General features: G+C 36.9%; 1 protein-coding gene across 5 annotated transcripts in view; it reads right to left on the bottom strand.

Annotated features, from left to right (window-relative positions):
* The window catches only part of AKAP3 (A-kinase anchoring protein 3), a 48495-nt gene that overhangs the window by 15093 nt on the left and 15966 nt on the right, over positions 1–17436 (bottom strand). For 4 of the 5 annotated variants that reach the window (XM_019464790.2, XM_019464789.2, XM_019464792.2 and 1 more), the window contains one exon: positions 6419–8767. In XM_019464790.2, coding sequence (XP_019320335.2) covers positions 6419–8767 — 2349 coding nt within the window. The remainder of the gene's footprint in view (positions 1–6418; positions 8768–17436) is intronic. The other variant, XM_019464793.2, reaches the window with a different exon arrangement.

Below are 17436 nucleotides of genomic sequence, written 5' to 3'. Positions count from 1 at the left end.
GTCAGAGAAGGACAGATATCATATGTTTTCACTCATCTGTTGAACTTGAGAAACTTAACAGAAGAACATGGGGGAAGGGAAGGGGAAAAATAGTTGCAAACAGAGAGGGAAGTAAACCTATAAGAGACTCTTAAATACAAAGAACAAACTGAGGATTGATGGGAGGGGCAGGGGAGAGGAGAAAATGGGTGATGGGCATTGAGGAGGGCACTTGTTGGAATGAGCACTGGGTATTGTATATAAGTGATGAATCACAGGAATGTACCCCCAAAACCAAGAGCACACTGTATACACTGTATGTCAGCTAACTTGACAATAAATTATGTTAAAAAAAAGAACAAATCAAGCTAATCAGAAAATCACTAAGATCTGAGAAACAGCCAAAAGCTAGGGTACAGCTGAATAATAAGTTTCATCTCCTATATAAGACCACTCCTTCAAGGCTAGGAAAGATAGCTGTTTCACCTAATACATAGAAACAAACAAAGAGTTAAACAAGATGAGAAGACAGAGTAATATATTCCAAACAAAAGAATAAGACAAAACTTCAAAAAAGAGACCTTAATGAAATGGAGATAAGTAATTTACCTGATAAAGAGTTCAAAGTAGTGGTCAGAAAGATGCTCACCAAACTCAGGAGAAGAATAGATAAACATGGTGAGAACGAACAATGAGATGGAAAAGATAAGAAAGTACCATACAGAAGTCACAGATCTGAAGAATACAATAGTTAAACTGAAAAAAGCACTAGAGAGGTTCAATAGAAGACTAGATGGAGTAGAAGAACAGATCAGTGACCCAGAGACAGCAGTGGAAATGACCCAAACAGAGCAGCAAAAAGAAAAATGAAGTTTTTAGTGTAGGAAAACTTCAAACAGAAGTTTGCATTATAGGAGCCCAGAAGAGAAGACAGTAGAAAATTTATTTGAATAAATAATGGCTAAAAACATTCCTAACCTGGGGAAGTAAACAGACATCCAACTCCAGGAAACAATGAAAGTTCCACATAAAATGAACCCAAAGAGATTATTTAATTTATAATTGAGATGTTAAAAGTTAAAGATAAAAAGAGAATATTAAAAGCAGCAAGAGAAAAACAACTTGTCCTATAGAAGGGAGCCTCCATAAGACTATCAGGAGATTTTTCAGCAAAAATTTTGCAAGCCAGAAGGAAGTGATATGATAAATTCAAAGGGCTGGGGGAAAAAAAATCTTCCAGTTGAGAAGAGTCTACTGGCAAGGTTATCAATCAAAACTGAAGGAGAGATAAAAAGTTTCCCAGAAAAGCAAAAGCTAAAAAAGTACATTATTATTATTCTACCCTTATAAGAAATGTTAAAGGAACTTCTTTAAGCTAAAAACAAAAGGCACTAACTAGTAACGAGAAAACATATGAAAGTAAAAATCTCTTTGGTGAATGCAAATGTTAGTGAAGGTAGTGAATTAGCCACTTATAAAGCTAGTATAAAGGTTAAAAGACAAAAGTAGCAAAATCCAGTGTAACTATAATAACAGTTAAGGGAATACAAAATAAAAAGATATAAACTAGGACATTAAAAATACAGAACATGGGGGAGGTGCAAAAATGTAGAATTTTAAAAATGTGCTCAAACTTAAGATGCTATCAACTTAAATAGACTGTTGTAAATATAGGATGTTATATGTAAACCTTATGGTAACCATAAAGCAATAATCTAGATACACATAAGACAATGAAAAAGAAATCTAAATGTAACACTAAAAAAATCACCAAACCACAAGAGAAGAAAGCAAGAGAAGAAAGGAACAGAGAGGAACAACAAAAACAGAAAATAATCATGAAATTGGATTAAAAAAACCCACAAGACCCATTTGTTTGTTGCCTGCAAGAGATTTACCTCAGATCTAAGGACACACACACTGGGCTCAAATAAAATCAGAAATGAAAGAGGAGAAGTTTACAACTGATACTACAGAAATACCAAGGGTTATAAGAGCGTACTATGAAAAATTACATGCCAGAAAATTGGACAACCTAGAAGAAATGGATAAATTCCTAGAAACATATACTCTTTCAAGGCTGGATCATGAAGAAAATCTGAATAGACCGATTTCTAGCAAGGAGATTGAGTCAGTAATCTGATTCAACAAACAAAAGTCCAGGACCAGATGGCTTCACTGGTGAATTCTACCAGACATTCAAAGAAGGTTTAATACCTGTCTTTCTCAAACTATTCCAAAAAAATTAAAAAGGAGAGAACACTTCCTGGCCTCATTATACAGGCCAGGCATTACCTTGATACCAAAACCATATAAGGACACCAGAAAAACAAATCAGAGGCCAACATCCCTAAATGAACATAGATACAACATCCTCTACAAAATATTAGCAAACCAAATTCAACATTACAATAGAAGAATCATACACCATGTTCAAGTGGCATTTATTCCAAGGATGCAAGGATGGCTCAACATTTACCAATGAATCAATATGATATACCACATTAACAAAATAAAAGATTAAAATTATATGATCATCTCAATAAATGCAGAAAGAAGCATGTGACAAAATTTAATACCCACTTATGATAAAAAGCACTCAACAAAGTGGGTATAGAAGGAACCTACGTCAATACAATGAAGGCTTTATATGACAAAGCCACAGCTAATATCATACTCAATGGTGAACAGTTGAAAGCTTTTCCTCTGAGATCAGGAACAAGACAAGAATGCTCTAGCCACTTTTATTCAACATATTATTGGAAGTCCTAGTCACAGAAATTAAGCAAGAAAAGGAAATGAAGGGCATCCAAATCAGAAAGGAAGAAGCAAAATTCTCTCTAATTACAGATGACATGAATATATATATCCCTAAAGACACCACCAAAAACCTGTCAGAACTAATTTATGAAATTAAGTAAAGTTGCAGGAAAAAAATCAATATACAGATATCTGTTTTGTTTCTATACAATAATAACAAATTACTAAAAAGAGAAATTAAAACAATCCTATTTACAATTGCATCAAAAGGATAAAATACCTAGAAATAAATTTAACCAAAAAAGTGAAAGTACTGTGAAATGAAAATTTTAAGACACTGATAAAAGAAATTGAAGATGAAACAAATAAATGTAAAGGTATCCTGTGCTCATGCATTGGAAGAACTAACATTGTTAAAATGTCCGTCCATACTACCCAAAACAATCTACAGATTCAATGCAATATGTATCAAAATCCAGTGGCATTTTTCACAGAACTAAAACAAATAATTCTAAAATTTGTAAGGAACCACAAAAGGCCCCACATAGCCAAAGCAGTCTTGAGAAGGACAAAACAAACCTGAATGTACCATGCTCGCTGATTTTAAACTGCGCTACAAAGCTATACTAATCAAAAAAGTATGGTTTTGCCACTAAAAACAGACACATAAGTCAATGGAACAGAATGGAGAGCCCAGAAATAAGCCCACACATATATAGTCAATTAATTTACAAAAAGGAGCCTAGAATATGCAACAAGGAAAGAACAGTTTATTCAATAAATGGTGCTCAGCAAACTGGACAGCTACATGCAAAAGTATGAAACTAGGCCACTACCTTACATCATATAAAAAATTAACTCAAAATGGATTAAATACTTGAATATAAGACCTGAAACCATAAAATTCCTAGAAGAAGACACAGGTGGTAAGCTCCATGACATTGGTCTTAGTGATTTTTTTTTTGAGTCTGACTCCAAAGGCAAGGGAAATGAAAGCAAAAACAAATAGGACTACATCAAACTAAACAGCTTCTGCAGAACAATAGAACCATCAACAAAATGAAAAGGCAGCCTATTGAATGGGAGAAAATATTTACACATTACACATCTGATAAGGGGTTAATATTCAAAATATATGAAGAACTCCTACAACTTAACAACAAAACGCAAGGAACCTGATTAAAAAATAAGTCAGAGAAAGACAAATATTACATGATTTCATTTATATATGGAATCTAAAAAACAAAACAAATTAATAAACAAACAGACAAAAACAGACTCTTAAATACAGAGAACAAACTAGGGGTTGCCAGAAGGAAGGAGTGTGGAGGGTGGCAAAACTGGTGAAAGAGACGAAAAGGTATAAGGTTTTAGTTATACAATAAATAAGTCATGGAGATGAAAAGTCCAGCATGGGGAATGAAGTCAATAACATTGTAATAACCTTGTATGGTGAAAGATGGTGACTACACTTATTGTGGTGAGCACTGAGTAATGTGTAGAATTATAAAATTACTACTTTGTACATCTGAAACTAATACAACATTGTATGCCAACCATATTTCAACAAATTTTAAGAATAATGCAACAAAAAAATGGGCAGAAGATCTGAATAGATACTTTTTGAAAGAAGACAGATGTTCAATATCTAATTGAACTAATTATCAGGGAAAAGCAAATCAAAACCGCAATAAAATATCACTTCATACCTGTTAGAATGGCTATTATAAAAAAGACAAGAAATAACAAGAATTGGAGAAGATGTGGAGAAAAGGAAATCCTCACACACTGTTGGTGGAAATGTAAATTGGTATAGGCACTGTGGCAAGTGGTATGGAAATTCTTCAAAAAATGAAAAATAGAACTACCCTATAATCCAGCAATTCCACATCTGAGTATTTATCTGAAGAATACAAAAACACAAATTTGAAAAGCTATATGCACCTGTATGTTCATTGCAGCATTTTTTACAGTAGCCAAGATATGGAAACAACCCAAGTGTCCTTCAATGGGTAAATGGATAAAGATGGGGTGTGTGTGTGTGTGTGTGTGTGTGTGTGTGTGTGTGTGTGTGTGATGGAACAGTACTCAGCCATAAAAAAGGAGGAAATCTTGCCAGTTGTGACAACTTGAGGGTGGAACTTGAGGGTGTAACGCTAAGTGGAATAAGTCAGAGAAAGACAAATACTATATGATTTCCAGATTTATATATTGAATCTAAAAAACAAAACAAAAACAAACTCATAGAGATAGAAAACAGACTGGTAGTTATCAGAGGGAAACTGGGTTAGGAGTGAGTGAAATGGGTGAAAGAGTTGAATCATGTGGTGATGGATGGTAACTAGACTTACGGTGAAAATCACTTTATAGTATATCCAGATATTGAATTATAATGTTGTATACCTGAAACAGATATGCAGGTATACTTGTTTTATTATACTTTGCTTTATTGTGCTTTACAGATATTGTGTTTTTAACAAAGTGAAATTTGTGACAACCCTGCATTAAGCAAATCTATTGGTGCCATTTTTCCAACAGAATTTGTTCACTCTGTCTCTGTGTTATATTTTGGTAATTTCGCAATATTTCAAACTTTTTCATTATTATTATATTTGTTGTAGTGATCTTGACTAGTGATTATACTTGCTAAGAGCTCAGAAATGGTTAACATTTTTAGCAATAAAGCGTTTTTAAAGTGTGTACTTTTTAAAGAAATAATGCTAGTGCACACTTAATAGACTACACTATAATGCAAACATAACTTTTATATGCACTGGGAAACCAAAAAAATTTGACTTTATTGCAGTGGTGTGGAACAGAACCCACAATGTCTTTGAGGTCTGCCTGTAGTGTTTGTTATATACCAGTTCTACCACACACACACACACACACACACACACACACACACACACACACAATTTCTTCAGTAAGCAGTTCCAAGGCCTATACATGGAGAAGCAAGGAGTTCGAAGGCACAAGGCACACTTACCTTTACCAGTAATAGCAGTGAAAACTCGGGTTTCCCATCTGCCTTATTCTTTACTCTTACTTCTCAATTGAACTTAGAGTATGGGGAAGAGGGATGTTATTTATTGAATCCCTTCAAATCCCCAATACTTCCTAGACAATCAGCTGAGAGAATAATCACAGGTTTGAAAGGGTATGAGCCTGGATTGTTTACCCCACTCCCAACTCCCTCAACACATCCCCAGGATGCCTCCAAGCAGCTCCTTCTCATACTTTGGGAAATATGCTGTCTTATCCAAACTTCAGCCTGAGGCCCAGACCTTTATCTGACTCTTGCTAAACCTCTTAGAGGTTTTTTTATCTGTGCATTCCCAACAATACATGCAGAAAAAAGTATATACACATATATATACACACACATACACACACACATACATATCACATACATGATATGTGATGAATATAAAACTTATCCCACTTATATATGTGATTATATAAGATCTATCCCTCTTTTCCCCATTTGATATGCTTCCTATTGGGCAAAATCTAATTTTACTTTATCCGTTATTTCTTCCAAGAGGCATCTTCAAATTCTTGCTGTCCCCATTCTACCCTTCTTGTGGCTATCTTCCCATTCAGAAAGAAAACAGAACTTAAACCCCAGTTAACCCTTAATAGATCTCTCCAAATTCCTCTGACTCTACTTCCTTACCTTCTCCTGGATTCCTTCATCATCACCAGCAAAGTACAAAATAGGGACATTGAGTTCAGAGGCGGCTACCCACTGAAGTACGGCTTGGAGTTGCTTGTTCTGAACTGTGTCAGTTAGGTTATGATTGCTGACAATCACTTTGGGTGCTGCATACCCTTCAGGGGGCTGTCCTGATATACCTCTCAATTCATTATGGATAGCTTGATAGGCATTCTGCAGGACAGCCTCTGCTGTCCCTGTGCCCTTGACTGGTAAACACTCATATAAATTATCTGGGAAGGCTGAAGTTGGCCTGCTTGCATCCCCAGACTTATCATCTCCCAGCTCTGCCAAGGGAGAGTCACAGGACTTGGCAATAATGAGACATAACTTCATCACTGAATCCATCAGATATTCTACCATCTGCCCATTCATGTGGCCATCTAGCTGGTTAACAACCATCTTGGTCAGCCCAGCAAAGGTACCACCAGCCTCATCACCTTCACTTAATTTGATGGAAGAAGGGGTTACAGGTCTTTCACACTGGTAGTTATATTCTTCCTTAACTGGCTGTTCTGGTACCTTGGGTTCAGAGCTACGGTCACTCTTGAAAATGGTCTCACCAAGTAAATTACGGATAAAGTTAAAGAAAACACTCTTTAGATCCTTCTTTTCTGCTTCATCTTGGTCACCTCCCATATGAGGAGACTTAAGGCTGGACTCATCAGGAACTTCAGGGGACTTGTTGGCAGGCAGGTTGGTGCTGCCAGCAGCTTCAAGGAAGCTCTGTGCATCCATGCTTCCTCCCTGTGCCAGGTGGTACTGAATCAGAAGTAAGGCTGATACGATCAGGTCCTTGGCCAAGGAGTCTGAACCACACATAAAATTCTCAGGTTTCTCTCGGCATTGCATAGGGGGGCTGAGGTTGCAAGTATCCAGAGGATATCCCAGGGGAATGTCTAGTACAGGCTTATACTGTTTGTTGGGAGCTGCAAACATTGCCCGTTGGAAACCCGGAGATTTTCCTTCTTTTTGCTGATTTTTATGCCAAAAGCTCAATCCCTCTTTGATAATGTGTTCACCCAGAGTTTCGGCACAAGTCTTCTTTTCTGGTTTGGATGCGGGAGAGTACATTTTTTCCCTCAATTTACCTTCAGATTTCATTGATGCAAAGTTTACATTTTGGTTTTTAGGGTCACCCATTCCTTTCATGGAGACACGGGAGTAACTCCCAGACTTGTCTTTGGTTTTCCTGATAATTTCTGGAGGTTTCTTTGCAAACATCACGGTGTATAGCTTACCCAGCATGGCATCCATGATATCTGTGGCCTTCTGGCTTCCGTGAGAGAATAAACTTCTTTTCACAGCTGAGACAAAATCTGAATCAGTCATGAGGGTCCCTGTGACACTGTGGAGGTTCTTCATGAAGGAGTCAATGAGATCTGAGACGACCTCTTTTGCATGCTTGAGCAGTACCTTCTTTAGCAGGATGGTGGCAATAGTTGTGTCCTTCACTTGGATCTTCAGTGTCTTCATGATGGAAACCATCATATCAGATACCACACTGTTAGCATAGGTCATTATCCCTTGACTAACAGAAGCTGTAAAGTCATCAGGCCTTTCTTGCCCTCTGAACATCTTTCTCTCCCCAGGTAACCTTCCACCCTCTTTGGCATCACCTGCGTTACGAGATTCAAACACCTCCTTATAGAAGAAAGACTTCTTAGAAGCAGGCTTGTCATCTGGACCCTTGCTTTCTTTGGTGCTCTCCTTCATCTTCAGAGTGGTCTTATATTTCAAATGTGGGGGACTCCGTAATAATCCTGAGGCTCTGTCACCAGAGCCAGGAGTCTTATCTGAGGTAGCATTCTTGGAACATGCAGAGACTGTCTTGTTCACCAGATCTGATGCCACCTTACTCAAGCTTTTGTTGGGTATGGGCTCATCTCCTATGTACAATGACTGGTGGACACATTTGTTTTCAGAGCCATCTATCCTCTCATTGATCTCCTTGCGGGCCATGGCTATGACTAGATTTGTGAGGCGATTAGCATAGAAGGAAACTTCATCTACTGAACTCCCATTACCAAGTGGGACACTGGGGCCCTGGACAGGGATTTCTCTGTGCATCATCTCAAAATGCAATCTTCCTGGACTGCCCTTGGTTGTGGTATTGTAATAGTCCACAGAAAAACCACTGCGGGGGTCTCCTCCTGGGTTGCTCATTTCCCCGCCAAGTGAGGATTCTCCAGGCTTGAACCTAACATCTTGGAACCCTGCTGTACTTTTTTCCAGGTCTCTGCGGAGCCAGCTGAGCACTCTGATAGGATCAGTTGAGGCTTCCTTAAAAATAGACAAGGATTCATCCGACTATAACAGAGTAAAGATATGGGACATTCAGAACAACCTCAAAGATTAGTTACAAAAATGGTCACCTCTCTCAAGCCTTAACTGCTGCATCATCACAATAAAAGTAACCAACATTTATGGAGTACTTAGTATGTATCAGGCACTGTTATAAGTATTTTAATACTATTATCTCATTTAACATTATTTTGCAGTGAACTTAAATGTTAGCTCTCTTATTATCTGCATTTTACAGAGGAGGGAATTGAACAACTGAGAGATTCAGTTAGTTACTTATCTGAGGTTATACAGCTAATCACTGATGGAGCAGGAATTCCAACCTGGGCAGTCTGACTCTTGAGTCCCTACTGTCAGCCACTACATGATATTGCTTTTAACAACATACATCCTTAAGATCTGAAAAGTCAACAGCTACACAACAGAGTTAGCATTGGAACTGAATCCAGTTTTTATTATATTTATATTACTTGCTATTTCCTATGGTTTATCTGTTTTTATTTAGGTCTCTTACTACAACTATAGTCTTCAGAAAATTAGAGAATTCAAGGACAATTGTACATAATTGATCACTCTGCCAGGTACACAAGCACAATCTTGATATGTTAAATGGGGTCCAGTGAACTATTTGATATCACTTAAGTGAACAATCTAATTCATAATAGAGGAATTAATATCTGTGGATAATTTATTGGTTTTGAATGAATACAGATTCTTTAATGCACACTAGCTGTGATAAGCACATGTATATATAGTATATGTTTACATATTGTAATCTATAATTTTCACTTGGACACAGGCTAAAATAATATGTGAAAGTGTCCTATTTACTATCAAATGTAAAGGAGCAGTGTAATAGAGTAATGTCTGTCTAGGAATGACTACAAGTATCACCCATCTTTAAAGAATGATTTGGTTCACAGTAGTAACCACAGAAAGGTAGAAATATGAGTGATCTAAACATTTTCCTTTTTTGACATACCTTTGTGTTATTTGTTTCGTTGTGTTTTTAACTAACTCTATTAAAGTTTCTTAAGTTGGATACTTTATTATCTGAGTTTCCAGTTTCTTATCTGTCAAATGGGAATAACAGCAAACTCTTCATAGTATTATTATGAGGATTAAATGAGATAATTTATAACCATCAAAAAAATAATGATTTGTCATTTTAATTACCAAGTGTCATATAGTTACTAGATACTATTTCTTAAATACTTGTGTTTTCCGGGCACTGGACTAGGTGCTTTACACACATTATTTCACTTAATCTACATATATGCTCTACACTGGATGTATTACAATTCTAGTTTCATAGGTGACAAAATTGTAGCTTAGAGAAGATACATAAATTGGCTAGTATCTCAGAGCTACCATATGATGGAGTTTAGTATCCAAATACAGTTCTGACTCCAGAATTGGCTCTCCACACCTACAGTACATGGCTGTGTTTTAATGACTTGGAAAGAAGAGAAAAGCAGTTGTATCAGTCTGCTATGGGGCTGGTTTAAGGGATCCATGGGCCATGGCAGTTGGTGTAAAGTCCTCCTAGATGGTTCTCCTAATTTGAATAGTAGCTGTTTCAGGGAAATTTTGTACTTCAGTGGAAAACTATGCATAATCTTATAGCATAGTCTTCCACATCTTCTGATCCTCTTGGAGCTATTTTACAACTCTGTAGATAAGTGATAGCAATTCAATAGAATCCTTATTTACACATGTTAATTCTCAGAGAAGGTTCCACTGACTTCCTCCCCCACTGTGGAAAAGGTCAGTTTTGCCTACATTTGCACCTTCACTTCAATATCCCTGATCCATATATGTGGTTCTTTTCTTTGATTTTCCTTTGAACCTCACCAGTTCCTTGTTAATGATTAAAGAAAACCTTTAATGTGAGTTTATTTCTATACATATATGAAGCTTATTAATTCACCCTTCTCTGAAAATGATATTTTAATAGTTTTGGAAGTCTTTGCCAAGATGTCCAAAAGATTCATCTTGAGAGAATATTGAGGGAAGTGTACCAGGTACATTTTTTCTTTGACCCCAGAGATGAATTCAAGGTGGCAATAGAACTTTGCAGACATTTTCTTTTTTCTAGTTTTAATTTTCCTATGTACTGATTTTTCTTTTGGTTTTCATTTTGGTTCTTTTATGGCCAATAACCATTGGTGGCAGCAATGATCAAGAACTTGGTTTTATTGCTTAACCATTTTGTGATTCTTTAATGGAATAATTGTTATAGAGATTTATTTTCTATTGGGTAAGAGACAATGTATTTTTCTGCTCCTCTCAAGCTCAAAGTAATTAAGAATTTTGTGCCCACTTGGAAGGAGAAGAGCTCTTTGATTTATGCACATGTGATTTTTGTGTTTCTGTGTTTACTTTTGATGCATGGCTGAAAGTTCATTATTTTTTATTGAGATTTAATTGACATATAACATTATATTAGTTTCAGATTCAAATTATAATGATCCAATATTTGCATTATTGCAAAATGATCACCACCATAAGTCTAGTTAGCATCCATCACCATGCATAGTTCAAAACTATTTTTCTTGTGACGAGAACTTTTAAGATCTACTCTCTTTGCAACTTTCAGATATATAGTATTATTAACTATGGTCACCATGCTATACATTAAATCCCCAGGATTTATTTATTTTATAGTTGGAAGTTTATACCTTTTGACCCTCTTCACCCATTTTGTTCACTCTCACACCACCCACCTCTGGCAGCTACCCACCTGTTCTCTGCATCTATGAGTCCCCCCCCTTTTTTTTAAGATTCTACATATAAGTGAGATCATATGGTATTTGTCTTTCTCTGTCTGACTTATTTCACTTAGCTTAATACCTTCTAGGTCCATCCATGTTATTGCAAATGGCAAGACTCCCTTCTTTTTATGGCTGGATAATATTCTGTTGTGTATTTTCTTTAGTGAGTCATCCATGGATGGACACTTAGGTTGCTTTCATGTATTGGTTATTGTAAATAATGCTGCAATAAACACAGGGGTGCAGGTATCTCTTAAAAATAGTGATTTTGTTTCCTTCAGATATACAAAGGAATTGCTGGATCATATGAAAATTATTAATTTTAATAATTTCCTCATGTGGTTACAATTAGTATTAAATGACATAATATGCACAAAACTGTGTAATCTTATGGTGGTGGATATGATTAATACTACTCCAACATTTCATGTTGAGATTAGATTTCAGAAGAGATAAGAGAAGATTAAGAGAAGTCAATAAGCTTGATGATACAGTGAAACATAGCTAGCCATCCATGGGAGTACTAGGGAATAAAACTTGACTTCCTGGGGTGCCTGGGTGGCTCACTCGGTTAGGTGTCTGACTTCGGTTCAGGTCATGATCTCACGGTTTGTGAATTAGAGCCCCATGTCCAGCTCTGTGCTGACAGCTCAGAGCCTGGAGCCTGCTTCAGATTCTGTGTCTCCTCCTCTCTCTGCCCCTCCCCTGCTCATGCTCTGTTTCTGTCTCTCAATAATAAACGTTAAAAAAATTGAAAAAAACCCCAGACTTGACTTCCTGTATATATGGGAAGTACTGCCCTGGATGAAAAGAGAAGTACTGGAAGACAGTATGGCTAGGGATGTGTACTGTGATTCATTCCTATCAGACCAGGTAGGAGTTCACCTACTTGCTGAGCTTCTGTGATGAATTTTTTTTAACATTTTTTTTCTGGGGTGCCTGGGTCACTCAGCTGGTTAAGTGTCTGACTCTTGATTTCAGCTTAGGTCATGATCTTATAGTTTGTTAGTTCAAGCCCCACGTCAGGCTCTGTGCTGACAGCGCAGAGCCTGCTTGGGATTCTCTCTCTCTCTCTCTCTCTCTCTGCCCCTCACCCACTCGTGCTCTCTCTCAAATAAACTTACAAAAATTGTTTTTCTGAACCAAAGATCAGTAAAAAGTGGGAGATTCTATATGGACATAATTTCGCTTTAAGAAGAAGTTTTAAGAAAGAGTGCTGCCTATAGGCATGTCCAAGAAAGGGACAGAGAAAAGGTGGTGGAGTCAGAGAGAGATAGCATTCAAGAAAGGAAAAATCACGTTCCAATACACAAACTATCCACCAGTAGGACCAACTTGATGGCCCTCTACTGCAGAGGTGATTTAGGGATTTAGGGGAGATGATGTGTAATACAAACTATCTGCATAATTCAATATGTATACAGTGTTTGTGTACAACACACTCTACTAGAAACTGTGGGACATGTAAAGATGAAACAAATATGATCTTGCCTTCTGGAAGCATAAAGTCCACTGTAGAGACAAAATATGAACACAAATATTACTAAATACTATGTGATCAGTGTTATAAAAGAATAAAAAGAGAGATGCTTAATGTTACACAAGGGGCAGATAATTTGGGGTGGGTGACTAGAAAAACTAGTGGCATTTGAGATGGACTTTTAAACATTTTGGTAGTCAGATATAACAGGGTGGGTGTGGCAACAAAATGACATATGCAAAGTATAGTATTTGGGATAATGCTAGGTTTAAATCAAATAGCCCCTGAAGTGTCAGTGGTAGAAGAAAGTAGAGGTTTATTTCTCAATCACTTTGCTTACAGAGGACATTCAATGAGAAGCTTTCTTTGCAGTGACTCAGGCACCTAGGCTCTGCTTTTGCATGGTTTCACTCTCCTCAAAATCTATTCTTCAGGTTTATGGGGAAATATCAAGATCACAGAGAACTGAATGGGAGACTTTTGTGGTCCAGGCCTGGAAATGTCAAACACCACTTCTACCGATATTCCTTTTGTCTTTGTCTTTTGAAAGTTTGATTGTAATGTGTCTCAGCATGGGTCGCTTTGAGTTCATTTTTCTTGGAGTTTATTGAACTTTTTGGATGTTTATATTCATGCCTTTCTTCATATTTGCAAAGCTTTAAGCCATTATTTCCTCAAATATCCTCTCTGCCCTTTCTCTTTCTCTTCTCCTACTGGGACTCCCACAATGTGCTGTTTGTTTGATGGTGTCCCACAGGTTCCTTTGGCTCTGTTCACTTTTCTTCAATCTTTTTTCTTTCTGTTCCTTAGAGTTGATAATTTCCATTATCCTGTTTTCAAGTTTTCTGATTCCTTCTTCTGCCTGCTCAAACCTGCCTTTGAATCCCTTTAGTGAAATTTTCAATTCAGTTATTATACTTCTCATCTCCAGAATTTCTTTTAGGTTATCTCTAGGTTTTCTATCTCTTTTTGATATTTGCTTTTTGTTCACACATTGTTTTCTCAGTTTTCTCCACATGTTTCTTTTAGTTCTTTGGGCATCTTTTAGACAGCTGTTTTATAGTCTTTGTCCAGTGGACCTGCCATCAGGTCTTTTTCAGACACAGTTTCTGTTGACCTACTTTTTTTCCTTTGAGTGAGCCACATTACTCTGTTTCTTTGTATGCCTTGTGATTTTCGTTGAAAACTGGGCATTTGAATCTAATGGCTGCAAGTTTAGAATTGAGGCTATAAGCTATCAGTATTTGTCATTAAAAAAGAACATTAAGTGTAAGCAGTAGTATCTTCCTACTCTACATGATGCTATATTAGATTATAAAGTCTTAAATTAAAGGATCTCTATTCTGATTGGAAAAAGTATTCTTATAAAGGAATCTTAATCAGGTTGAGATTTTAGGAGCTTAAATTCACATAAGTTAGGATAATCTTTGACAAACAAATTGAATTAAATAATTTTGAATTCATAAAAACAGCTATGTCTTTTATGATTTCTCAGTATTAAGTATAATGGAAGTATGCATTTTTATTTTACTTTGATATGTTCTTCATAAACTTATACAGGTAATAAAAATCCAATAAGCTATATTACTTCTACTTAATGTTTAAGATCATGAAAAATATAAATTTGTGTTTAATTGACTTGAATGATTATTCGGACAAACTTTATTACAACAGTTATTATATTTTATGGTATTGTTGCTTGATTGTAAATTTCCAGCATCTTTAATGTAACTTAAAACATTGGTATTAAATTGAGTTAATTCATGGATATTAATTGGATACCTTGCTCATTTCTTTTTTTTTATTTTTTTCAATATATGAAATTTATTGTCAAATTGGTTTCCATACAACACCCAGTGCTCATCCCAAAAGGTGCCCTCCTCAATACCCATCACCCACCCTCCCCTCCCTCCCACCCCCCATCAACCCTCAGTTTGTTCTCAGTTTTTAAGAGTCTCTTATGCTTTGGCTCTCTCCCACTCTAACCTCTTTTTTTTTTTTCCTTCCCCTCCCCCATGGGTTTCTGTTAAGTTTCTCAGGATCCACATAAGAGTGAAACCATATGGTATCTGTCTTTCTCTGTATGGCTTATTTCACTTAGCATAACACTCTCCAGTTCCATCCACGTTGCTACAAAGGGCCATATTTCGTTCTTTCTCATTGCCCTGTAGTACTCCATTGTATATATAAACCACAATTTCTTTATCCATTCATCAGCTGATGGACATTTAGGCTCTTTCCATAATTTGGCTATTGTTGAGAGTGCTGCTATAAACATTGGGGTACAAGTGCCCCTATGCATCAGTACTCCTGTGTCCCTTGGGTAAATTCCTAGCAGTGCTATTGCTGGGTCATAGGGTAGGTCTATTTTTAATTTTCTGAGGAACCTCCACAGTTTTCCAGAGTGGCTGCACCAATTTGCATTCCCACCAACAGTGCAAGAGGGTTCCCGTTTCTCTACATCCTCTCCAGCATCTATAGTCTCCTGATTTGTTCATTTTGGCCACTCTGACTGGCGTGAGGTGATATCTGAGTGTGGTTTTGATTTGTATTTCCCTGATAAGGAGCGACGTTGAGCATCTTTTCATGTGCCTGTTGGCCATCCGGATGTCTTCTCTAGAGAAGTGTCTATTCATGTTTTCTGCCCATTTCTTCACTGGGTTATTTGTTTTTCGGGTGTGGAGTTTGATGAGCTCTTTATAGATTTTGGATACTAGCCCTTTGTCCGATATGTCATTTGCAAATATCTTTTCCCATTCCGTTGGTTGCCTTTTAGTTTTGTTGGTTGTTTCCTTTGCTGTGCAGAAGCTTTTTATCTTATCTTCATAAGGTCCCAGTAATTCACTTTTGCTTTTAATTCCCTTGCCTTTGGGGATGTGTCGAGTAAGAGATTGCTACGGCTGAGGTCAGAGAGGTCTTTTCCTGCTTTCTCCTCTAAGGTTTTGATGGTTTCCAGTCTCACATTCAGGTCCTTTATCCAGTTTGAGTTTATTTTTGTGAATGGTGTGAGAAAGTGGTCTAGTTTCAACCTTCTGCATGTTGCTGTCCAGTTCTCCCAGCACCATTTTTTAAAGAGACTGTCTTTTTTCCATTTGATGTTCTTTCCTGCTTTGTCAAAGATGAGTTGGCCATATGTTTGTGGGTCTAGTTCTGGGGTTTCTATTCTATTCCATCGGTCTATGTGTCTGTTTTTGTGCCAATACCATGCTGTCTTGATGATGACAGCTTTGTAGTAGAGGCTAAAGTCTGGGATTGTGATGCCTCCTGCTTTGGTCTTCTTTTTCAAAATTACTTTGGCTATTCGGGGCCTTTTGTGGTTCCATGTGAATTTTAGGATTGCTTGTTCTAGTTTCGAGAAGAATGCTGGTGCAATTTTGATTGGGATTGCATTGAATGTGTAGATAGCTTTGGGTAGTATTGACATTTTGACAATATTTATTCTTCCAATCCATGAGCAGGGAATGTCTTTCCATTTCTTTATATCTTCTTCAATTTCCTTCATAAGCTTTCTATAGTTTTCAGCATACAGATCTTTTACATCTTTGGTTAGATTTATTCCTAGGTATTTTATGCTTCTTGGTGCAATTGTGAATGGGATCAGTTTCTTTATTTGTCTTTCTGTTGCTTCATTGTTAGTGTATAAGAATTCAACTGATTTCTGTACACTGATTTTGTATCCTGCAACTTTGCTGAATTCATGTATCAGTTCTAGCAGACTTTTGGTGGAGTCTATCGGATTTTCCATGTATAGTATCATGTCATCTGCAAAAAGTGAAAGCTTGACTTCATCTTTGCCAGTTTTGATGCCTTTGATTTCCTCTTGTTGTCTGATTGCTGAAGCTAGAACTTCCAGCACTATGTTAAACAACAGCAGTGAGAGTGGGCATCCCTGTCGTGTTCCTGATCTTAGGGAAAAAGCTCTCAGTTTTTCACCATTGAGGATGATGTTAGCTGTGGGCTTTTCATAAATGGCTTTTATGATGTTTAAGTATGTTCCTTCTATCCCGACTTTCTCAAGGGTTTTTATTAAGAAAGGGTGCTGGATTTTGTCAAAGGCCTTTTCTGCATCGATTGACAGGATCATATAGTTCTTATCTTTTCTTTTATTAATGTGATGTATCACGTTGATTGATTTGCGAATGTTGAACCAGCCCTGCATCCCAGGAATGAATCCCACTTGATCATGGTGAATAATTCTTTTTATATGCTGTTGAATTCGATTTGCTAGTATCTTATTGAGAATTTTTGCATCCATATTCATCAGGGATATTGGCCTGTAGTTCTCTTTTTTTACTGGGTCTCTGTCTGGTTTAGGGATCAAAATAATACTGCCTTCATAGAATGAGTCTGGAAGTTTTCCTTCCCTTTCTATTTCTTGGAATAGCTTGAGAAGGATAGGTATTATCTCTGCTTTAAACGTC

Source organism: Panthera pardus, unplaced genomic scaffold, assembly GCF_024362965.1.
Source record: "Panthera pardus isolate Hobbes unplaced genomic scaffold, ASM2436296v1 HiC_scaffold_6, whole genome shotgun sequence".
Classification (NCBI taxonomy): Eukaryota; Metazoa; Chordata; class Mammalia; order Carnivora; family Felidae; genus Panthera; species Panthera pardus.
This window is presented reverse-complemented; position numbering and strand designations above follow the sequence as displayed.